General features: G+C 38.7%; 1 protein-coding gene across 3 annotated transcripts in view; it reads right to left on the bottom strand.

Annotated features, from left to right (window-relative positions):
• Nucleotides 1–25,153, bottom strand: part of LOC105935092 (solute carrier family 45 member 4) — a 62,508-nt gene that overhangs the window by 7,878 nt on the left and 29,477 nt on the right. For all 3 annotated transcript variants that reach the window (XM_021322939.2, XM_012875333.3, XM_021322940.2), the window contains 6 exons: nucleotides 11,394–11,582; nucleotides 4,240–4,419; nucleotides 3,970–4,160; nucleotides 3,160–3,346; nucleotides 2,607–3,056; nucleotides 28–299 (listed from right to left, as the gene is read on the bottom strand). In XM_021322939.2, the coding sequence (XP_021178614.2) occupies nucleotides 28–299; nucleotides 2,607–3,056; nucleotides 3,160–3,346; nucleotides 3,970–4,160; nucleotides 4,240–4,419; nucleotides 11,394–11,582 (1,469 nt within the window). The remainder of the gene's footprint in view (nucleotides 1–27; nucleotides 300–2,606; nucleotides 3,057–3,159; nucleotides 3,347–3,969; nucleotides 4,161–4,239; nucleotides 4,420–11,393; nucleotides 11,583–25,153) is intronic.

Genomic DNA, 25,153 nt, shown 5'->3' with positions numbered 1-25,153 from the left:
CCTCGTTCTGAGCCGCGCCGTCCTCACCTCGCCCTCCTCGCTCTCCGTGTCTCCGCTGGAGGAGTTTGTGTTCCCGCTGCGGTGTCTGCTCCTCCGTCTGTTCCTCCTCCTGTGCCGGGCCTCCACTTCGTACAGGTCGCTCATGCTGCGGGACGGCTTGATGAGGAACGCGGCGTTGGCTCGGCGGTAGCGATAGCGGTGGTTTCCGACGCGCCCGTAGTACGAGAACGTGCAGGACGGCTGGCGGTAGAAGGTGTGATGGCGTCGCGGCTGTCGCATGGGCGCTCCGGTACTGGCAGCTGGACAAAAAAAAAAAAGGGTTTATGCGGTTTTATTGAGGCGTGGAAATTATATGTAGTATCTAAACCGTTGATTAGCAAGATTTAAAAATATAACACACAATGTCCTGCAAAGGTATTCCTACTTTTTGAACTTTTTCCACATACCTTGATATATTTTAGAGTAATCTTAAGTGATAGAGGACCAAAAAAGTAGCACATAATGCGGATAGTGGAAAGTAAATGATTTTTCTTTCCAAATAAACATCTGAAGAGTGTTTGCATTCAGGCTGCCTGAGTAAATATGTCAGCAAGACTGGGCTGTCGGGGTCTCCGACTGGGCCACTGCTTAATATGCCTGGATCTAAACCAGGGGTGTCAAACATACGGCCCGCGGGCCGGATCCGGCCCGCCGAACAATTTAGTCCGGCCCTGTGGCTAAATGCATTATCATTATAAAAAAAAAAAATTTTTTTTTATTTATTTATTTTTTTTCCCCCAGTGTCCTGTCTGGCAATGTGGCAATAAGATGCCACAAATAGCTCATCAGATTTGACTTTCACAAGTGGACAAGATAAAAGAAAGAGAATGATAAAACAATTATTGAAAAAAAACATGTACTTCGTTTAATTGAAAATATGCAGTTCCTATATTGTCCACGAGGGGCGCTGTGTTTTAATTAGCAGATTAAGCTTCAGGTGTGGAAAAATTCAAATAATTTCTTAATTTTTATCTGTTTGATGTATTTTGTCATGTAGGACAGTGTTTTTAAGTTCCAAAAAATGTGAATAAATGTTTTTCAGCATTGTACAATCACTGTGATCAGTTCTTATGCATAATGCACAAGTAAATGTTTAACTGAGTAAAAGTACTGTTGAAATTGCACATACTTTTCTTAAAAACGCTGAGATTATTCATAATATATTGTGTAAAAGTGAAATTAACTTAATATAAAAATCAACAAGTCCACATTTATTAGTTCTATTTAATCTTGCAATGAGTTAACTCGTGTGGCCCTCTTGAGATCAGATTAAGCTGTATGCGGCCCCTCAACCAAAATGAGTTTGACACCCCTGATCTAAACCATTCAAATGTAGCAGGTCGGTGTTCTGCAGAAGGGTGAACTTGGACCTGCTGAAAAGAAGTAATCCCTACAGCATCATGATGCCAGCAGCATGTTTCTCTGTGAAGATGGTGGGTGTGTTTTGAGATGCGGTGCTTTCCTGAGGCCAAAAGTTGTTGCTGCCATCTTTTACTGCCATCTTTTCTAGACTTAAATTTCTAGACTTTTCCCTGCATTTTGTAAAATGTTCTAAGCATTTGCAATGCATTAACCGAGAAAATGCTTAAATAGTGTTAAAGATTTATCATCTATTCCACAAATCATAAAAGCAACACAAAGGTAAAAGTGGTTTCCAATTTTCACAGTGGAGGTATTTCACACATCAGCTCTGTTCAGACTCTAAAACTATTTGACTTATAAGTAATAAAAGTATGCAAGATAAAAAAGGAAGCTAATTTAAAGCAAATAAAAATTTTAAATTTAAAATGCGGTTTTAGTGCTTCGTTGGCCATATTAGACCCAGTTTCAGATATAGATGTCCAATTAAACCTGAATTCCAAGTAGTTTAGGGAATAGACAGATAAGTAAGTAAGGCTAATAAAAACTAGTAAATTTTTTTTAAATTCAATTCAATTTTATTTATTTAGCGCCAAATCATGAAACATGTCATCTCAAGACACTTTACAAAGTCAAGTTCAATCATATTATACATATACTTAATATTTTAAACTAGTAAAAATGGTGAAAGCTAAACACGGTTTACCAAGTCAAAGATATAAATGTTTCGAATCAATGTTAAAACGGTTGCATTTATCAATCATTTTTAGATTTTGTTCTTTACAAAATAGACGAAGGAAACTAGCCTGCAGTTATATCTATAAATAAGTTATATTTCATCAATACTCATCCAATCTGCAAATTAATAAAAGCAAATTCCAGACGGTTTCAGGTTGAACCCTGTCCCTGACCTGTCTGCTCTGTTCTTTGGTCTCTGTGTTGCCGTTCGTTCACTAATTTCCTCTTACAGGACTCTTGACAGAACATCTTGATCTCTACTGAGAATAAATTGCATAGAAATCGTCTCCCTTTACTAATGAAGTGACTTCCGACTGGATTTTATTTATGGGCTTGAGATGCCCGTAACATTTTGAGACTTTTTTAAAAAAACACTTTGGTAGTTCGTGGTTGCTTCCTGACAAAGTGTGTAAAAGTTTGAGTGGTATGAATACTTTAAGCTCAAGGCGCTGCGATACGAAGATCCTGACCTTTAATCATCCCGGCGCGGTGTGCTTGTCCTTTGGAGCTCAGCCTGTCGGTGCTGCCGCCGTCTGCGTTGGTCACGCTGGCCATCAGTCGCCCGTTCAGAGTCCGCTGCTCGTTAAGCTGGTTGTTCAGCAGCGCCTCCTCGCCGTCGTCGTTCTCCATCTCCTGCAGGAAAGCCGAGAGGCGGCAGACCCGGGGCGCGTGGTGGTTGGCGTGGTGGGGGCGGAGCAGGTCCTCGCTGCCCGTGCTGCTGCTGCGCCGGATGCTGGCGAGCCGCGGGCGGGAGCTGCTGTGGTCGGGGCTGAAGAAGGACGGGATCCTCGGGGGGGTGCCGTGGTGGGGCGACAGGCGCTCGGCAAAGATGGACGGCTCCAGGTGGCCCAGGAACAGGGGGTCGTGGTCCAGGTGGTCGAGGGTGGCGTCTGCCATGGCGAGAACGCTGTCGCTTTTACCTGGAAGGAAGACAACAGGGAAGTGAGAGAGAAAAATACGATTTGGGATGTGAGACCTGAAGTAAATCGAGAAGGGAGGACACGTCTCCTGGTGTGAACTTACTTCTCACAAGCTCCACTTCCAGGAAGTCCATGTCCATGTCTCCGTGCTCTGAATGATTGTCACCGTAATGATCATAGAAGTCGTAGGTTTCTATCGTATCGTCCTCTCCGATCATTTCCAGTTTGGGTGCAAGAAGTCCAGGCCTGCCATTGGCTGACGGTTGAGGGTGGTTGGATTTTGGACTCTCCTAAAAAGAAATCATCTTTAAATACACGGCACAGAGGTTTTTAAAGCTCTTTCATTCCTTTATACATTCCTCCAAAGGAAACAGATTTCATTTATATTTTTTTAAATTGCCTATTCACCATTTTCTGTCCTGTCCTGCTGTGCATCATTAAAGAAAATGGTAAGTGTAACTATTAATCAATGCGGACGCTATCCAGCAGAGACCTCAAACAAGACCTGAGAGAAGCGCTTTCCTTCATCTGATCATCGACTGTAAGCCGTTTTCAGTTCTTAGCTTTTAAGGAATCGTAAAAGTAAAGTAAAATGGAGTGAAAAAAAAATTCAATTCAATTTAATTTTATTTATATAGCGCCAATTCATGAAACATGTCATCTCGAGGCACTTTACAAAGTCAAAATCAATCATATTATACAGATTGGTCAAAAATTTCCTATATAAGGGAACCAGTTGATTGCTTCAAAGTCCCGACAAATTAAAAATATTGGAAAACCGTGTCGGAAAGCCTGAAGAAATTTAGTTTCAAACCACTTTATAAACATTACAATAAAGTCTGGCTCCTTGGATTCGAAATATAGGGAAATTATGGCCGACCCGACTCTTTTGCACAGTATTACAGTCCTTCACCTGATCCAGCCTGTCGCTTTGTGGCGAATATTGCTGTTCCTCGATGCTGAAGAGATGGAGCACCACAGAGATGGAGAACAGGATGGCAGCAAATATGAACAGGATCTGCTCCTGGGACTTGAAGATCACTCCCAGGAACGTGTGTGTCCAGTCTAAGCCTCCAAGAGCGTAGCCGACTGCACCGCCGAGGCCTGGAAACACAATGGTGTTCCAGCGTCACTGTTAGGCTTGTATAACTACTTCAAAACCCTCAACAGCATTTGATCTTACCGGCAGAAGCTGCGTGGATGTTGAGCGCCATGTCTTGCTCCTCCGTATCCGCCACATCCAGCAAGTATGCCCTGATTGGTCCCTCTGTGGCATCTGCACAAAAGTCCAGCACGACAACGCCCAGCACAGTGAGGACGATGCCTATCGGTTGTTTCCCCTGCTCGTCACCAAGCGACAGACCTGATGGGCGAAAACGAGGGCAGACGCCATTGAATGTTTGCTTTTGTTTTTTGTTAAACATGCATAAACAGTGGTTATAAACATATATCTCAGTAACAAAGAGGAAAATGTTTACACGAGCAGCTAAGATATAAACGAAAAAAAGTCATTTATTCCGATGATCATTAAATAGCTCTAAAAATCTGCTATTTGAAAAGTAAACCAAAGCAAATGAATAAAAAGAAAATATGAATTAAATGTTAAAATATCTTCATAACTATTTCTACATTTGTTTAAATGTTAAAAAATAAAAATTTTCCATACTCAGTTTTTTTTCTTTCCATAATTGTTTAGACAGTCAGTAAATCAGTAAATCTACAACAACTCACCAACAACATACAGAAAAACTAAAATCACAAAACGAAAGCTAAAACAAAATTAAAAAAAAAAAAAAAAAAGACACTGGACACAATTTACATCCAAATGACTGTAAGAAGCTCTGATTTTCAGCTTTTAGATAATGAGATAAACTTCTTGGTGCTCTAAACTGGGACTGGTTGTGAATATTTACTCGAAAACGTATCGTGAAGTCAGAAAAGGAACTTATTATTTATCTTTTTAGGCTACTGCACAGAAACATTGTGAAATGACCATCAGGGAAATGTTACAGAACACCAGCAGAAACTAGAAACATATATAATGATAATTTTAGTCACTTCTATCTTTGTAGTATGTTTTATTTATGCTTTTGTTGTTTATCGTTCGGTTTTATTATTATTATTATTCATGTCTTGGTTTGATTTGTTTTAGCGCTGCACAGCAATTTGGTTAAACAAATTGTTGTTGTTTTTTTATAAAATAGATTTGGATTTATATAAACACAGTAAATGCTGAATTTTGCTGCTTTGCTTTGAAATATAATTTTATTGCATTGCTTTAAAATATAATTTTATTGCATTTATTCTTTTACATTCTACATTAGTGTGTAAGGATAATAAATTGACAAGATATATGTGGTTGCAAATCCTATGACCTATAATGTTTGTTTTCTTTCTTTCTTTCTTTCTTTCTTTTTTACATGACTCAGATATTTCTCTTTGTTTTATCTCAGCATATTTAACCATATTAATATTTTTCTTATTTTTAAAAAAATGACAACAGATGGTGCATGTGTTTTGCTGGGCATTGTGGGGTGACAACCAAAGACAAATTTAAAAAAAATGTGTGGACAGTAATATATTCGTATCGGTATAAGAAATACATTCTTGAACGATTTCCATGTTTAGGCAGATCTGGAAAAATAATAAAAATCAAATTCCATATTTGCAGGAACCATATTTAACCATACTTCTGTGTAGGAATCCTGAGGGAGGTACCAAAATCATCAAAAAGAAGGAGTAAACATACAAAAAAAAGGGAAGTTAAAAGGACATGTGACTGTATATAAAAAGCCTTACTATTATTCTTTTAACCAAACTTCAGTTCAGAAGTAAAAATATTTTTTTGCATAACCAGTTATCTGTTTTTCACACTCATCTAGACCTCAACAATTAAAGCAAATTCCTCAATTGTTCTGTTAATGTCAGCCAGGTAGTCAGAGCTGTGTGCACATGTGATCAATAACTTATTTGTGACTTTTAATGGCCGCGTGACCTAGACGAGTGCATAAACAGGTCACTGCACATTTCCCATACTGCTTTGCATGTTGAGTGACCTTGTCCGTTTTTGGCCCGAGGGAGAAGCTGCATGAATATGTGTGAACAGCGCAGAGGGCAGCCGGAAGTCTGTACTGTAAGGATGTGTGGGCCAGATATGGGAGGCCGGGTGACGCAGCATGACTTAACAAACTGAGCTCCATCAGGATCGAGGAAATAAAAAAAGAGTTCGTAGAAGGAACAGCCGGCAGTAGTGCGTGTGTGTGTGTGTGTTTGTGCGAGACAATGGGGCCACAGTGCTCATTAGCCAGGCATCCCAGACAGGAAGTGACCTGTGATTGGTGGAGAGGAGGAAGCAAACAGGAACCGTTTCCCTGTGAACTGCGAGCTCCGGTGTTCCCATGTCAACACACACAAACATACTCACCCGACCACGCTTGTGGACATGTTACTACGAGTTTTCCCACGTCACCTGAGGTTTTTCACACATTTATACTTATTTACAACCGCGGAAACACACACACACACACTGGCTCTTGTTCCGTTTATGTTTCACACAGGTTGGTGGTTTTTCCCATGCCGTCTCTGCTGTTGTGGGTCTCTCTCTCACACACTCAGACACACTGTTCTCTCCCCCTGTTGCCTGTTCTGACCTAAATGTTAACTTTGCAGAGAAGAATGGAGGCAGAAAAGAATAGAAGTGAGCAGAACTAAATAGATCGTGCTGATAGAAAACAGCTCACACAGCTCTTGTTACTTCTAACACCTGTTTCATTGACACTTTGTTTCGGAGAAGCACTGAGAAATGGGCTGCGGGCTTAGTTACTGCACCAAACTAAGCACTACCAGAGCGCACAAGTATTGTATAAATAAGCAAAAGGGCAGAAGCGTAACAGGCCAGGGTTTCTCCCACTGTTTCATAAGCCTGGTGGTCTTAGTACATACATCAGTACCAGTGATACCACATATGGTATATCTATGGGTAGCTAAAATAATAGATATCAAGTTATAATCAATGCTAAAAATGAATTATTCAAAGACACAGATTTGAATAATCTATAGAAATGGAACCATTCACATTGCCCAAAAGGACCCCTTCCTGCCGCAGCAGCACACTGAGACCCATCTGACCCATCTAAGAAGCTGCTGCTGGAAGTTTCTAAGTCTGCTAAAATGTGGAGAATAGCCAGAAGAAAACAAATGACCCTCTTTATAGACAAGACAAACCCAGAAGCATCATCCCTTTTGGTACCTTCTTATATTGCAGTCCTAAAGAAAAATATGAATGGGCTACAATCACCATTAACAGGTTTGAATTTTACAACAGCAAATATTGGGCATTGGATACAAACGTTTTTTACTTAAAGATATTTTAACCCCTTTTTTTTTAATTGATGGAAAACAAGTGATGGAAGAGAAAGGCATCCCTGATGATAACAGGCTGTAGGTAAATTTAGTACTAGTGTAATAATAAAATATGTTCGACATCAGTATAAATAGTTGTGTACCGCTATTTTAGATATTGAAACCCTAGCCATAATAAGAACATTATTATCACAGAATCCATAACTGCTGATATTTAAGCACCATCCATAGCAACCACTTTATTACAAATAACTTAACACCTCTACAACAGCAGTTATCATCATCCTAAATGTAATTTAGGATGTCAATTTACTTAACTTGTATGTACACAGGAACAAGTAGAGGTTTACTTTAGCCTTTTTATTCACTTCTGTTCTCTTCTAAAAATAGTTCTATCGATGATATTTTGTATTTATCTTTTCTGCTTATGAAAAGAAGACACGTTTCTTTACTGAAAGTTTGATAAAGTTACAGTTTAGTTAAGTTGCTATTTGCTTCAGTCACCACAAGGAGTAGCTTTGGGCTTGGCCATTAGATTTAATTTTAAGACAAACAATACCAGATAAAGATATTTATATAATAATGTTACTCTTTAATGACAAGAATGCCATTTAAACAGCAGAGTACAAATGTTGCACAAAATCCATTCATTTGTAAAACATACACTTCTTGTTTACAAGCGCAAGTCCTGCTTAGGGCACTATCTTTAATTTACATTGGTTTTTACCAGGTTATCATTGAAAACTTGCTTGAGTAAAATATTGATACAAAAAATCTGATTTTTTTTAAACAAAAGCTGGCACATTGTATGGCCATATAAATATATTTTGGTATAAATATATTTTGGGTAACGACAACGGTTGTGTTAAACTAACTTCAACAAGCACGCTTCCCCCAACCTCTGCATCTGTTTATACTGGTCCTGTTTCCAATAAACTTAAACTTAAAAAAAAAAAAATTGTTGAAAAAGAAAAAAATAGCCCTGCACTACTTTAGCCATTTTCATTGCGATTACTGAGATCCTTAACGGAACAATAAGTAATAATGACACCTAGTGGTTAAAATTGGAATGACACATACACAATGTCTGTCATGGAGACCCACCATTAACCTAAAGGTCCTGTTGCTGTAAAACTTCACTGAATTTCTACCTCTACAGGATAGATATATGATGTATTTTGTTCTACTTCTGGTTTGCTTCTCTTACTGGCTTCCATGTTAGCAGACTGCTGTTTTTTTGCCAAAATAAAATACCCTGTTTTGGGAACCCTGGGAACTCTCATATGATTGGCTGAGGAACAAGGAAGTAAATGAGACATGAGAATGATGTAGGTTGATATTACAGTAAATATCTTACTTAGGTCTTCTTTAATTCAGATAATGTAGAGTGATAAAATAGTATCTTTTAGTGTTTAAGTATAAGGAAGCAAAAAGAGAAAGACACAGAAGACCAAACTCCAGCTACAAAACACTAAACTTGATTTGGGTTTGAGTTGTTTTGGAAGAAAATATAATAGTAAGACCAGCTAGAATCTGAAAAGCTAGACAAAAACATTGCACAGTTCATTGGCTTCAACACGCCAAAACAAAGCTAATCACAGAGTAGCTTTACTGATTAAAATATTTTTTAACTTATTGCATAAAGAGGTCAAGCGTGAAGCATTTTGCTTTGGTCGGCCTTAATCTTCTGAAACGTGATCAGCTTTTCTATTTTGTTGTTAATGACAGGGTTGTCAAGGTGTTACAGACACAATTTAGGTCACGCTGAACAAAAGGGCTGAATGAGGGATAAACATCAACATTTACTGTATACACAATTTACTTTTCTTAAATAAAAATATTCAGAATAGGAATAAAAAGAAATACTTAAGTGCCTTTTTAGAAGGAACTTTAGCTAATTTGTTTGATCATACTAATTTATTTTTCTCAGATCTGACTTTTCTGATTATTTTGGGTTTATTCTGGAAAGTTTTCTCTTCCTTGTATTTTATTGTTTAGTGTTCCTGTTATGCTACATTTCTAGTTTCTTCTTTTAAGAGGTTCATTAAACTTTCCTCTGTTGATCATCAGCTTGTAGGCTTCACAGCTATTGTTTAGTAATCAAAGACGTAAATGTTTATTTCCGTAGCTTAAAAGGGTTTTATACAAAAGCCACAAACTACCAAGTCATTCAAATAAATATAAACAGAACATTTAATTACAATAAACAACTGAAAGGTAATAAATGTCTTAAGTGAATTAAAAGACGTTAAATGTCAGTTTAAAAGGCAATTATTATAACAAATAGGTGTAAATTATTATTGCTATTATTATTATTATTATTATTATTATTGTTATTATTATTATTATTATTATTAAGAATAAGAAGAATGTTTAACTATAATTATTTTCAGTTACAGACAACAATTTCTTGCCCATTTCTCAATCTTCTAATCTTTGTGTCCTGAACTTGACCTAAATAAATTCAAGGACCGACTCTGATGCCAGTTTTGAATATAATTTTTATACAAATGTTTGTATATATTTTTGGTCATTAAAATATTTTGATTGAGGTCATGCAATGTAAATTCCCTTTATGCTTTTATACATTTTTCTATTTTCTGTAATAAAACATATCAAGCATTAGAAAAAAAAGATTTACACAAAGCATGAACATTGTACCATGTCCACAGTTAGCCAGAGGTCCAAAAAATGTCTTTGCTTTCTTTATGTAGTCCTTTTTTTTCTCTGTTTAAATGGTCTTATTCTTTCTTTATCGTAAACCAACAATAAAAAGGAAATATCTATGATTTTATTTTACAGCCTTCACTAAAAGCTGATAGTACTTTACATACAGACAGTGACGATATACAGTCATATTCAATAAACTAGAATATGTGCGCCGATGAGGCTCTTTTGTCAGATTAAAAGTAACTTTTGAAGTAGGTTTACCTTAAAGCAGGTATCAAATATGCATTTCATTAAGCAAACATTTCTGTATGAGTATTTTTTATTAGTCTGAAGTAATATTTTTAAATATCATGTTATGTCTTCATTAGCTGTAAGTGGGAAAATCATGAATAACTGAAATGCATGGTTAAAAACATTAGTCTTGGTGGGTAGCGTTGTTGCCTTGCAGAAAGAAGGTTCTGGGTTCGAGTCCTACTCTTGCCCTTAGTCTTTTGCATGTTCTCCCTGTGCATGTGAGGCCTCTCTAAATTATCCTTAGGTGTGAGTGTTTGCATGAATGGTTGTTTGTCCTGTTTGTCCCCGTTTTGCCCTGTGATAGACTGGCGACCTGTCCAGGGTGTACGCCGCCTCTCATCCATTGACAGCTGGAGATAGGCACCAGCACCCCTCGCGACCCCAAATGGGATAATTGTGTTGTAAAAATGGATGGATGGGTTTTACTCTCTGAATTGAGTTTCTGAAACAAATGGACTTTTCTATAATATTGTAATTTATTGAATATGACTGTAGTTGGATGTATGCGACAGGGGCCGCGTGTCTAATGGCGTTCCAACCAGATGTGTCCTGGGTTGAAGACAGGTACGTTATGAGCCTGCGGGTGACATCAGCTGCCGTTTCAGGCAACAGCTCTGCATGGAGGAAGCTTACGGCAGATCAAGCTCTACTGATATCAGCAGGAAGACGTTTTACTCCTCCGCTCCGCTTAAATGTACGCTAGGTGAAAAAAAACTGTGCTTGTGTGATATCAAGTTTTAGGGTTTATTTTCATCCAAGTTTGTTTACTCTCTGAGGTACAAAGGGCAAGAAGAAATGTATTTCTAAAAGTGAGAATAGATCTTTAGATCCATTTTAATCTGTTGTTTATTATTCAAAATCAACCTTTAAAACAATATCAAAAATAGTTTATAGAAGAAAGTGTACATTTAAAGAAAAAGGGCGTGGGTTCCTTTCAGTAAAAAGTGTGCGACAATTTATATTTATAAAGAAAATTCCTCGGTTTTACGTTACCAAGCACCGTGAGCTCACCTATCAACGCTCCGTTCAGGAACAGCGCCACTCCGATCAGGGTTCCTATACAGAGAGCCAGGATGAACGGCCTCCTCCTGCCCCAGCGCAGAGTGCAGCGGTCGCTGGCCGAGCCGATCAGAGGCGTAAACATGAGGCCCAGGACCGGACTGAGGAACCACGTCAGACTGTAGTACTGCTCTGGAAGCCCTGAAATGAGACAACCAAGAGATCCAGAGTTGAAACGGGCAAGAGTTGATTTTCATTTTTCCTGTTTTGACCAGCAGGGGGCAGAAGTAGCATCCCATCTGCCTGGCCAAAATGGTGTTCACTTGAAATGAGCTTAGGAAATAAGAGATTAGAGTAAAAGACATGCATTTAAAAGCAAAACAACAACAAGAATACAAAGAAACCAAAGACATTGTATTTTTTTCAAGACATTATGATGTTTTCTGTTGTCAGAGCTTTAGTAAGATTAGATAAAAGTAATTATTGAATTTTTGGTAGAAATATTCACATTTCATACAATATTCATGAATTTGCATATACTTAGTATATCAATGTTAAACGTAATTCAATTCAGAGAGTGAAACTCTATACAGTTTAGTACTATGCAGAGTGATATATTTCAAGAGTTTATTTTTGCCGTTTTGATGAGTTACAGATAATGAAAACCCAAAATTGTCTCATGAAAACTGAGTGCTTCATAAAACTAATAAAAAGGGGTATTTAATATGGAAATGTCAACCTACCTAAAAGTATTTCCATTAGACATATTTTGGTCTTATTTTTTTGTTTTAATTGGTTTTATTGTGTTTAATCTTTTATTGTTCCTATGCCTTTTTAAATCTATTCTTGTTTTTTAATATACATTTATAGTTTGCAGCTATATTCAGCACTTTGTTTCAGCTCTGGTTGTTTTAGAGCACCCTTTAAATAAAGTTGGTATGGTATCTAGAGTACAGTATATGGACTCAGTACCCAGGACCCTCCAGATGCAAGTCAAAGGAGCGAAGAACTCTTTTTAAATGGAAAATTTTACTTTCCATCTGATATTTTCTCTAGTTCAGGAGGAGTTGCCTGTGCACGTTTTTCTTCCACCAAACTTTCTGTTAAAAACACCACTCTGTGAACAGCCAGCTTGTTTAAAAATGGCCTTATGTGATCCACCCTGCCTATGGAGGGAGCTGAAGACTGCTGCACAATTATGCAATCTTCTGAATTTTCTAAGAAAAAAACAAATTTGGGGGTCTTCATTACCTGCAGGCGAAAACCATTAAAATGAACAAAAAAAAAAAAAAAAAAAAAGGAATATATACTTGAAATATATTCCATTGTGTGATTAATCTATTTATCGAGATACACCTGTATGGCTAAAGTTTTTGGTTACACAATGGTAAGATGAATCTTTCTGTTTCGTTAGTGTAGGTCAGAGTAACTTTTTCTGGATAACAAAGAAGTAAAGGGAGCAGATTCTCATGCCAAAAAACAGATGTACCAACGGGGGGTTAGGGGTTAGCCCTGTGTGTCCCGCCCGGATCCTTTTTTTCTATCACCGTATTGCCATAATTTTGTCTGTTTTAACCGGCGTCTCTAAAAAGCTAACAAATTCAAGGTACAAACCAGTGATGTTTCCACACATGGCAGACAATGTAGCAAAGAACGACCTTTAAATCGAATCGTTAAGCATTTAGTCACTAGCAGCCTGTTACAAAGACATCATTTATTCAAGAGACAGCACAGTTTAATGGAGATAAATCAGTATTTTTGCACCAACAAAATGATTTCCAAGAAGCTATTAGCCAAAACCTTTGAAATGGCATTGATCAATAAATCTGAAGGATTTTCTTTAGACCTTGGCTTCTGTTTCTCTAAATTTCAGTACAGTACAAGACAGTTTTCAGAGGAACGCATTTATTCTTGTTTCATTTAATCCATTTACAAAAGAAATGTCATAGAGACAGAAATCAACTGGAGAACTATGTGTGCCTCAGGATGCTTATCAGGTTGGTGTCGACTTGTGCGTCCTGCTCTGCAGTTTCATTTCGTTAAGAACATTGTGCACAAGCTGTTGTCATGGCCAGATATCAGTAGAGCTAGCTCTGCTGCTCCCAGCAGACTCATTAAGGGCTTCCAAACGCGCTACTGGTGGTACGGGATCTTGACCTGATCAAGAATTATTTGCATCGTCTCTCAGATGCTAATGTCACTGTCACTTTATTTATATAGCACATTTAATACAGATACTCCTGTCCAAAGCGCTGTGCACAACAAATAATGCAAATATAGAAAATGTCAAATACACAACATGAAATAAGAATAATGAAAAAAATAAAAGTTAAAATACTGGAAAACAAATAATGAAAGATATGCCTGTGCAGATTATCAGGAAAAATTATAGGTGGGCTTTTAACAAAGACTTAAAAATGCAGCCACGGCTTAGTCGCCTCTAGTTTTGTTGATGATTTTTTAAATGTTTGAAAAAAAAGTAAAAAAAAAAAAAAAAAAACATCAACAAACTTCTCTGGTAATGTTTGTACATTCATGCATATTGCAGTTATTTTCCATGGTTCTGTATATCAGCTGCTGTTTGTCTTTTTAACTTGAACGTTTCCCGTTTTTATCTGAACATGTCCTGTTTTGTTTATTAATAATTTCACAATATTTTCACTTCTGCTTTGTTTCTGTCTCTTCTGTTGTACAGCATAGCTTAAAGACGTTGTTCTTTTCGTATTATTTAATCTTGTGTGCAAGTCTGGTGTCTGATGGCTGAATTTCGCCACCGTGAGTCAATAAAGGTACTTTTACTATATATTATATTCAATTCTACTAAGAGGAAAACAAATGACAAGCAACCAAAGTCCAAAGGGAAACATTGGAAGACATTCAGAAAGTCTGTAGAAGCTATAATCAGGAACACTTTAATATATGAAAAGAAAAAACAGTTTAACCACGAATTATTGTAATAAACATTAACAAACTTAAATGCATGTTGATAATATAAAATTCCCCAAAGGAAATGGCCAGTAAATTCGACCTTATTTGTCACCACTTCTTAAATATTAATATGCTCCAACTTTCCACCGCCAGCATCAAGGTGAGGCTATGAAACATCACAGCAGGGTCACAAATTAGAAGAGACCGATGGAAATAGCTTTGGCTAAACAGGCTGTGTGCAGTAAATGTATGGAAAGGCACACATGCTGTCACTACCTCTGATTAATAACAGCAAACAAACACTCCTGTTAAACATGCCAGCTACTTCCTAAATCCTCATCTATCAGCGTTGCTGATTTAAGGAGTTATTTTAGAACGCAAGCCCAGGTGAGATCAGATTCATCTAATTTAAAAAGGCGAGTTTCTGTAGCTGGTGTAATATTTTCTTGGCTCATTTGTGCTGCCTTTACGATCGGAAACAGGTTGCTCATTTCTACGGTCGGCAAGCATCACCGCCCTCATCCTTTGAATGCGATTTTACTAAGTTGGTAGAATTGTTAGGCAAAGTAGCCACTTGAGGCCAGTGGCCAGTCGAGAGGAAAATGGCGGTTTCTGTCTTTGCAGTTTTCTTAAGCAATAAGACATGCATAAAATAAAACGGTTTCCTTGTTTTTGACTACTGGGTTCTGCTTTGAAAAAAAAAAAAAAAACTGCAGTGAACAGACAGAATTGCACAGTGGAGGCATATTATTCCCCTGATTTAGGTGAACACAGGCCATGTTCCTATTGTGCTTTCCAAATGTTGACCTCTGGCTTTCTCGTGAGCGCTCTGTAAACTGGGCTCAACCTCTGCCGCTTGTAGTGACACGGTCTTGGGAACTCTGTCACGACCGAGTCCCCGTCACCTTCACTTCCTGTCTCCTAACAAGTCTGTACCGTTTTACAAAGTCCTTCCTGCCAAGGGTCTTTTTTAGGCTTTTTATCTCCAGGTTTTCTTTCTGTATTCAACTTAAAAACAGACGCACACACACACACACATCAGCAAAACAAATTCGGTGCTGCCATAAAGCATGACAAAAAGCAGCAGATAAGAATCAGTCTGTCTGTAGGTTTGTCAACATGAAAACAGGAAAACAGTTTCTAGTAAACAATTCCCACACAATGCAAAAAAAAAAAAGAACACAGACAAAATGTAGTAAATAAAGACATGTCTCTGTTCCCACACACTTCTAAAATCCAGTTCCCACACAGTCCTGGTACTGTATGTGCAAACACACACATGCACAGGGAACAATACTGAGAGAATCAAAACGCAGGAAGTATTTTAGAAAAAAGAAACGAGTGCAAAACAAAAAAAAAAGGAGAGGTCAAAGAGGAAATGGAGAGAAGCAGTGTGAGAAAGGATTGACATCAAAGGGTACAATAGAAGGAGGATGGAGAGAGTTGGGACAAGGTGAGAAGAGGAGGAAACGCAAAAGACAGAGTAGGGCAGAGGCGGAAGGATGGAGAGTCTGAATGAACATGTTCATATTATTCACGTATCCTGAGAAGAAGAAGAAAAAAAAAAAACAACTGCGCCGTCTATCACCAAGCCCTATTTTTTTCCCACTATGCACATTTCCTCCATGAACACAGCAAAAATAATGGCACTCGATGTGTGACTGCTGGAATACAAAGTGCCCATTCATCAGTGTCTGCGCAGGTTCTTATGTGCTTTTCTCCACGTCATTCCTTCGCTGAAGAAAAATAAAACTGTAACGCCCTGCGTTTGTTCTCAAGTCTAGAACACGCAGAGTGTGCATCGTTCATAGCAGTGGGAGTACGGAATAAATTCACCCTAATTGGACTTCACACAAGACTACAACTTGTTCTCCTTTTGACTGGTATAATAAACATTACACTAGAGAGACTTTTACTTAGGGCCAAAGCATTGTACAGTAGCATAACAGTCCTCTCCCTGTTTTCAGCAATACAATATCAGCTTACTTTCTAAAGTTACACAAATAAAACAGGAGGATGAAAACAAAAAGTACAGATTAAAAAAACAGGAAAGCACTTTTTTTGAACGTGTGACAGAGGTCTGAGCTGGCGGGTAAAGGGCAACGCGTTTGTACCGAACCGTAGCGGTACAGACATCACCACAACTCAAACAAATCATCGCTGCTCTCATCTGTCCGTAGGCGTACGTGGAAATTTTAACAACTAAACTACACCAGCAAACAGCGATGTTTTCTAAAGCTGCCCACAAAAATAGCAACGCCATGATGCCCGGTGATGATTGCAACCAGGAGCTTCCAGAGATAGAGCAACAGCAGCTGGGAGTGACAAATCACATGGAAGAACTTTACATTTGATATTTTTGGCCTCTGGTAATAAAGTATAAAACCTTGGCGTTATTTTTGACCAGGACATGTCATGTAAATCCGGTATTAAAAAGGTTTCCAGAGTTTCCTTTCTTCACCTCGGGATTATTGCCAAAATTAGAAACATTCTGTCCAGGAGTGATGCTGAAAAACTGGTCCATGCATTTGTTACTTCAAGGCTGGACTATTGTAATTCTTTACTATCAGGAAGTCCACAAAATTTAGTTCAAAGCCTTCAGCTGATTCAAAATGCTGCAGCAAGAGTTCTGATGAAAATCAACAAGAGGGATCATATTTCTCCAATTTTAGCGTCCCTTCATTGGCTTCCTGTTGAATCAAGAATAGAATTTAAAATTCTCCTTCTCATACATAAAGCCCTTAATAATCAACCAACTCCCAGTTTTGGTCCATGAGGCAGACACCCTGTCTACTTTTAAGACTAATCTTAAAACTTTCATTTTAGACAATGCTTATAGTTAGAGTGGCTCATGTTACACTGAGCTACCTCTATAGTTATTTAGGCTACTGGAGGACATCAGGGTCTATTTTTCTCACTCTGCAGAGTTCTCCTACTGTTCTCTCGATTTGCATTGTTTGTTGTTATTTAAATTTTTAACTTTTTGTTCTGTCTTTTTTCTCTTCATAGTAGGTACACCTGGTCTGGCGTTCTGTTTAGCTGTTACCATATAACATAGAAAGGATTCCTGGATCAATGTTTGCTTCTCCGTTTTTGTGTCTCTGCTCTGTCTTCTCTAACCCCCAGTCGGTCGAGGCAGATGACCGTTCATACTGAGTCTGGTTCTGCTGGAGGTTTTTCATCTCCACTGTCACTTCATGCTTGCTCAGTATGAGGGATTGCTGCAAAGCCATGGACAATGCAGACGACTCTCCCTGTGGCTCTATGTTCTTTCAGGAGGAGTGAAAGCTGCTTGTCAAGACTTGATTCAATCTGATGGGTTTCCTTAGATAGGAAACCTTTTGACCAATCTGTATGGTTTGATTGAATATGACTTGAGATGACATGTGTTAAATTGGATTGAATTTTGGTGCATGCATAATGCCAGATACAGTCTAATACTGTAGTTAACCGTGCCATTAGGGATTTAGTCATCCCGCATCCCGCAAGACACTAAATATCAACGAGTGCTTAAGCAGCCACATATCTCACACTTGGTAGGGTAGGTGTGCACAGTTTATTATTTGGGGAGAAACCATTCAGTTCTGAATTGCTATATATTTAAAAAAAAATCTGTTCTTTTTGTTTCAAATCATGAAGAAACCTTTGAGTTTGATTATGGCCCATGGGCCACAATTGGGTTTAAAAATCAGGGGGGAGAAATTATAAAGAAAAAAAAAACAGCTTGTGAATGAAATCAGTTTAATTTCACCTAAGTCAGCCCTGACCAGTGACCGGCCACATGGAAACTCAAAAGTTTTATTAAATTCACGATACCCAACAACTACAAGGTCGCAATGACAACACTCTTTGGTTTGGAAGTTAGTTGGGGAAGAAGACTCAAAGTTTGATATTCCGAGTATCGCTGAGGTTTAAAATGACGTGAGTGCACAGATACAACTGCAGAATGTCTGTGATTCGTTCAGGTTCTAGGAGAGAGACTTTCAAATGAGATAACAGGAAGGATCTAAGATAAGAAAACACACTCAAGAGATAAAAGGTTTAATTTTTATTTGAAAAAAAAAGAGTTAAATATGTATATATGGTCATTCTAATTAAATAATGAGCATATCAAAAGCTATATTCTATATAATTATGTGTCAAGGTGAAAGCATTTCACTTTTTATCCCTCCATCCAATCTGTAAGTCTTCTACAGTTCACTGTGAGTAAAAACTCCCTCCTCTTTGAACTGGAATGCCCACCGTCAAACGAAAATTCAACAATCTCTCCTTCTTTCCTTTGTCTCCTTGTTTTCTTCCTTACTTTCCCCTCTTCCCTTCCTGCCCATTCTCCCATAAACACAAAACAATCCTTTCATATCCTGTGCCCGGCGTGAGAAAACCTCAGGGAAAATGACAGCCATCCTGAAAAGAGCCAGAGAAATGGTGTGAAAGCGAGAGTGGGTCAGAGTTCGTGATTTGAGAAAGTGAGAGAATGAGAGAGAAAGACAGAGAGAGACAGAGAGAGAGAGAGAGACAGAGAGGACAAGGGAAAAAGAAAAGGAAGCAGGTGTTTTTTCTGAACAAGTAAAATGTGAACAGACGAACTATTAGTGAAACCCAGTTTTGATATTGACGTTTTACTATTGATTACCTGATACTTTTTCCTGCTGCTCATGATTTTAAAAACACTAAATTAGGAACAGGGCAACAACTTCATGCTTATTGTATACACGGCTGCTTTCTATGAGAGCATCAACAATCCTGCACGTATTGGACCATCAGAGGCTGTGATGTCATTTAGCAGCATCACTGCACTAGTTAATATTGAATTGTAATGTCGTTTATAAGAGAAATGCTGTGAAGAAGACTTTTACACACTTTTAAGTGTCATTTTTACCACTGTCATTGGAAATATCACACAAAGAACAGTCCTGATAGTCCATATTGCCCATCCCTAAAAATGATTAGCACAAATCTTAGGTATATTTCTTTATAAACAACAAACTGAACTGAAGTAAAAAAAAAAATAATAATAAAAAAATAATAATAAATAAGATGAGGGATTTCAATGTTATTCCACTTTTAAAATAACCAGGCATTAAATAACATTTTGGTTATGATTCATCTAAGAAAGAGACAATTTGGATTATTTAATTCTAGTGGATGTAAATGGCCGAAATGAGCTTCTGCTGAAGGGTGGCAAGATGTGGCCTGGAGCTTCTTCATCCAGATGAGCTCGAAGTAAAGCTGCTGCTTCTCCGCATCTAAAGGAGTCACCTGAGGTGGTTCGGGAATCTGAACAGAAGGCCTCCTGGGATTTCACACTTTGGAGTTTTTTTGTGCACGTCCCACTGGGAGGAGACCCGGAGGGAGACCCAGAACTTGCTGGTAGGTGTGATAAAGCCCATCTGGCCTGGGGACGCATTAGGATTGCCAAGAATGAGCTGGAGAGCGACGTCTGGGTTTGCTTCCTGGACATGATACTCCCACAGCCTGAGCTTGGAAAAGCCAGAATGAATGGACTTGTTTTTCCCTGTTCTGAAAGTGTCTCCAATATCTTTTTGGATGCTCCATTCCGATACATAGTGGTAGATGGTACAGCTGTCGCGGAAAAAGTGCATGTACATATCGAACCACAAGAGGGCAGCCAATCAGAACTCAGTGTTCTTTTTCAACAGCGATACGCAAAATTTCTTACTTCTAGTTTAGCAGGAAGCCCTTTGCACATACGGCTTTACAAGCCATTAGAAAATGAGGAGACCACAACATTTAGTTTATTTAGTTTACGATATACTGATTGGATTTTGTTACACTAAAGTTTCTCTGCTCCTGTAATCTTTACATGCGGCATATAAACACACATTTGAACGCACACAAGAAATTTCCTTCAGTTGCAAAATTCAGGTTGTTTAATGTTTAATGACCATTTAATATTTACTATTGTTTGTGAACGTGTGTATGTTAGTGTTTTGTATTTGCAAACCACTTCATTCAACGTGGCTCTCATTATAATTCCAGTGGCAGCTTTATTTTGTGGTTTATTCCAGTGATTACATACATTTCTGTTTATCTCTAGAGAAATTAATACGATTACTGAAGTTTGAATCCGAGACATAAAAAGGAGGCTTACTAAATTATTTTACAGGAGGGAAAAGACACTTTACTGGCCTTGTAAATGTTGAGCTTCAGGCACAGCATCGTTCATCCTGCACATGCTGGTAAAACCTTGTGACATAATGGCACACGGCAAAAAAAAAAAGAAAAAAAAGAAGAAGCTGCTAAAAGCAACTTCAGCCAACGTTTATGATGTCAAGGATCATAAAGTGCAAAAAAAAAAAAGAAAGCAAGACCATTGGAGAGGAGAAGAGTGAGTCATAGCATTTCCCAGCAGCGAGAGATGGTCATCATTCATGCATCGGGCACACAGACACAGACACACACACACACACACACACACACACACAATCTCTCTTTTTACAGAAACAATTTACCCAAATGAAGACAAAGAGGCACAACCACGGTTATCATAACAGGAGTGCATTGTAAAGCGAACAACTGCAACAATTTCTGAATTAATGCTGAAAAATGAATATTTGATGCAGAAAAAAAATGCACCACTGGCTATGAGGCTTTTTTTTTCTTTGCAATTCTGCATAAGAGTAGAAACAGTTTTAAGTTGTCCACAGAGACGCTTGACATTATGAACGAGTGTTCGTAGGAACGTAGCCATAAGGTGCCAAATCCCCCCCCCACCCCCACCCCCACACTCCTGGCTCTCCTGTCATAAGGTGGCATTCAGATCGGACGAAGCCAGCTTGCATGCAGGCACACACAGCTGCTTCTAGTCAGCAGAGTTATGTAAGAGCACTGCAGTAAACTAGCTGCCCCCTGCTGAGACACAGACAAAAACAGGAAGGGATTTACACCGACACAAAATGTTTCAAATGTCTGCACGGTTTTCTCTTCTACTTTAAAAAAAAAAAAAAAAATGCATCTCCCATCGGTTATATTGAGCTAATTTAGATATTTAACACTTGAGCATATGTGATGCACTGCATGGGGGGGCTGGTCTCTGGCTGCGACTCAGCTGCCACCACCAATAGGAAGCTCCAGCCTTCCAACCAAGAGATCAATAAAGGCCAATAAACAGATCAGCAGGCGGTCTTATGCAACTACACATACTGTAGGTCATGCAATTATCAGCAGACACCTCTGAATGCACCGAAGATGTCAGACACCTTAGCAAAACTGAAGTCTGGATGGTGTTTTTCTAATTTTATGCTTGAACAAACACAACAAGACAGACGCTTAATTTGAACAGGTTAGTTTGGGGGAAACATGCCATAACTGGTCTTGTAGAAAGCCACATTAAAAAAAAGCCACTTTTCTGTAAATGGGTTTTAAGTAACAAAGCGGGACGGCTGGGTCTAAAAATAGGTGAGAAAATGTTTTTCTTATTTTTGTAATTCCAAAGCAAAAGTAGCTTTCATAGCAACATAACCCAACAATAAAAAAAAATAAAAAAAAAACTTCTAGTAACATCACAAAGAGGAAGACGGGCCTACTTTCATCTCGGCGATGTGGCATGACTTTAAATCAGCTGATCACATGACAATTCAAAGCATTTAGCAAGCTAAATAAGTTCAAGTTTAAACTGAGCATCAGGACGGTGAAGAAAATGGATTTCAGTGGCTTTAAATGTGCTATAGTTCTCAGTACCAGATGCGATAGTGTGAATATTCTTGGAAACCGCAGATCTCCTGAGATCTGCACAACCGTCTTCCTGGTTAGGAGGCTGGTGCCAACAAAGAAGCTACCCAGCGAGCAGCAGACGGTGGGTGGAAATAGCTTGCTGGTGTCAGAGGAGAATGGACAGACAGGAAGACGACAGCAGCTCAAATAACCACTTGCTAAAGGTATGTGGAATACCAACAATGTGTGCACAACCCGTCAAACCTCAAAGCAGATGGACTCCAGCAGAAGAAGAAGACCACACCTAGTGCCGTTCCTGTCCACCACTGGAGAAACATTATCTGGTCCAGTGGATAAAAATGTCAGCTGCCACTTTCAGAATGTATCACAAACATGAAAGCATGGATCCATCCTGCTCAGGCTGGTGGTGGTGGGAAGTGGCATCTTTTATGCTTCTTAGTATAAACTGAGCAACTCCACAGCCTGCCTGAGAATCCCTGCTAGCCGCTTACTTCCCTTTATGTCCGCAGTGCACTGATCTTCCAGCAGGATATACTTTGTGCACCATGTCACAAATCTGAAATCCACTCAAACTTGTTTCTTGAACATGCCAATTTTAGTTCACTGTAGTCCAAGGAACCTCCACAGTCACCGCATCTCAGTCTAATATAGCTCCTCTCAGACGTGGTGGGACGGGAGATTTGCTTCCAGAGGGAATAAAATACAAGCGAGGAAGCATTTCTCTCAATTTCTTTTCTCCATCCACCCATCCATCTTGTTTCCCCTTTACCTGAGATTGGGTGCTGGACCAGCGGCCCTCTGGAGCTCATCAAGGGGGACCGGAGAGCATTCTCATTCCCAAACCACCACAGTGTTATACTTTAAGGTACTGGCTTTAATTTTTCTCCAGATGATGGAGCTCCTGACATTATCACTAACCCTAAATTTGGCAAATCTATGAACGAAGCTCAAGTTCTGCTGCTTCCATCAAATATCTTATTCAACCATTTTGAACATAATTGAGCATTGGATTATAGGTAGGGAAGTAAATTAGGAGCTTTGCCTGGAGAAGACCACAGCAACACTTTCACTACTGCATGAAATATCCCATACCCTCTGATCTAACTCTGTCGCAGCCAGCCATCTCTCCTAAGCAAGACATCAATATACTTCAATCCTCTTCAAGAGAAAATTGCATAAAAGCGAAGAAAGCAATAGAAACCTAAACAATGTGCCTTTCCAGGATGTCGCTTTACTTGCAGCAAAAACTATTGTGGTTAATTTCTGTCACGCTGAACGTGCATTATGGTTAAGAACGTCTATTAACCGTACTGCAATGGATTTACGGCTGCAAGACATTTCAGAAAATGCAGGAGAGGTAGTCGGCTGGCAAAAAGGCTGGCATAGTTTGTGTTGACCCTGTTCGAGTTGCAACATATGATCTTGGCTGTGATGGACAATGGCATTAGTGTTTCTCCAGTTTATCATTTTTATGAAACAAATTCCACTTTGTTCGGCAAACACTTGGGACTTTCTTTAGCTCAAAAATTCCCTAAAATAGTCCGAAACTATGCAGCTTTGGGTTCTGTAGGTTGGTCACAGAGCTTGCAGCTGTTAGGAGCTTCATTTTGGCTAAAATTTGAATAGAAAAGAAACAAAGTATAGCATTTTTGTCCATAAAGGGAAAAAAAATAGATTTTACAAGTTTTGAATGATGTGTCACTTCCAGTACATATAAAACCAGAGATGGGTACAGTACAATCTGAAATTTTAAGTTTACAAGACCATAATAATTGCTTTTAAAAGGAAATTTAGCTGCAAAATGATAAGACACACCCCAGAAAGGTTTCTGTTAAATTTAAAATACTCATTTTATGCAATAAGTAAAAAAAAAAAAAAAAAACGTCCTTCGGTCCTGTTTCTGTTATTATTCTCCTTACTTCCTTAGTGAATTTAGCAGGACAACCATCATATTTGGCATACATTTACTTTTTATTCATGTAAAAAGCCTCTTTAATATAGAGAAGACAGGAAAGCATATCAAGATAGTTTGAGAATCAAAAAAGCTCTAATCATGTTTGATTGACTTTTACAAACAGACCAAACTAAGCTTTGATTATATTTAATCATATGTGCTTTTCTAAACTTTTCTGGTCACTTTTATCACTTGGACTTCAGTGAGTTACAGACAGAGCGGTTCTTTGAATAAAGGAAACATAACAAATTTTATGTGGCTAAAGTGACATGAACAAAATAATACTGCTAATACAATGTGGTGCCTTTGTAAAAAATTATATTTCTGTTTTTTCAATGCGAGTTTTAAAGATAATGTCTCCAAGAAGGAAACCTGGACATCCCTCAGAGAGACCCATCAGCTCCTCAAGCGGGATCCCAGGGTGTTCTCAAGCAGTTTACTTCCAGTAACCCTTTTTCTGGTTCCCAGGCTAGAAGGATATACAGCCCAGCAATTTCTGGTTCTCTTCTCAGTTAGACGTGAGGGGAAAAAGATCTAAAAGGAGACATCCAGGAGTTACCGGGAGCAATTAACAAAACCACCTCATCTCACTCCTTTCAAGGAGGAGCAGCAGCAGCTCCAATTCCAGTTGATGATGACAAATAGACACATGACTTGTCAGCTGCTCAAGGGGTACCTCAAGGCCTTCCCAAGCCATAACAGACATATAGTCCCTTTAGTGAGACCTGTGTCTCCTCTGAGTTGGTACAATAGATTTTTTAACGTTAAATTTTATCTATAAATCCATTCTTAGTTTATTTCATCTGTATTTGTCACCTAAACACACGCGTTACAGTCTACGATCCGAGGATGTTGTTACTCTCGGGTTCCCTTAGTCAAGTACAGAGTTAGGAAAAACAGCCATCTCTTATTCTGGCACCTTTGTTATGAGAAATTGTTATACAAAGCTGGCGTCGTGTGCTCATGCACCTGTGTTGAAGTCTTCACTCCCTTTGCAGGAGCAGATAATCAGCTCTTCGGCCTTGTGGCGTTGGGGAGTAACGAGTGTCGGAAGGAGTTTCCTGTGAAGCAAGGACCTGTTGTCATGATAAGGACGTTTCGGAGACAGCTCAGTTTGTTCTCATGATCTGGGACCGTTGAGCAATTACAAGCGGTTTGCATACTTTAAATAAAATACCCTACTTGCTGTGTGGGA

Source organism: Fundulus heteroclitus, chromosome 13, assembly GCF_011125445.2.
Source record: "Fundulus heteroclitus isolate FHET01 chromosome 13, MU-UCD_Fhet_4.1, whole genome shotgun sequence".
NCBI lineage: Eukaryota > Metazoa > Chordata > Actinopteri > Cyprinodontiformes > Fundulidae > Fundulus > Fundulus heteroclitus.
This window is presented reverse-complemented; position numbering and strand designations above follow the sequence as displayed.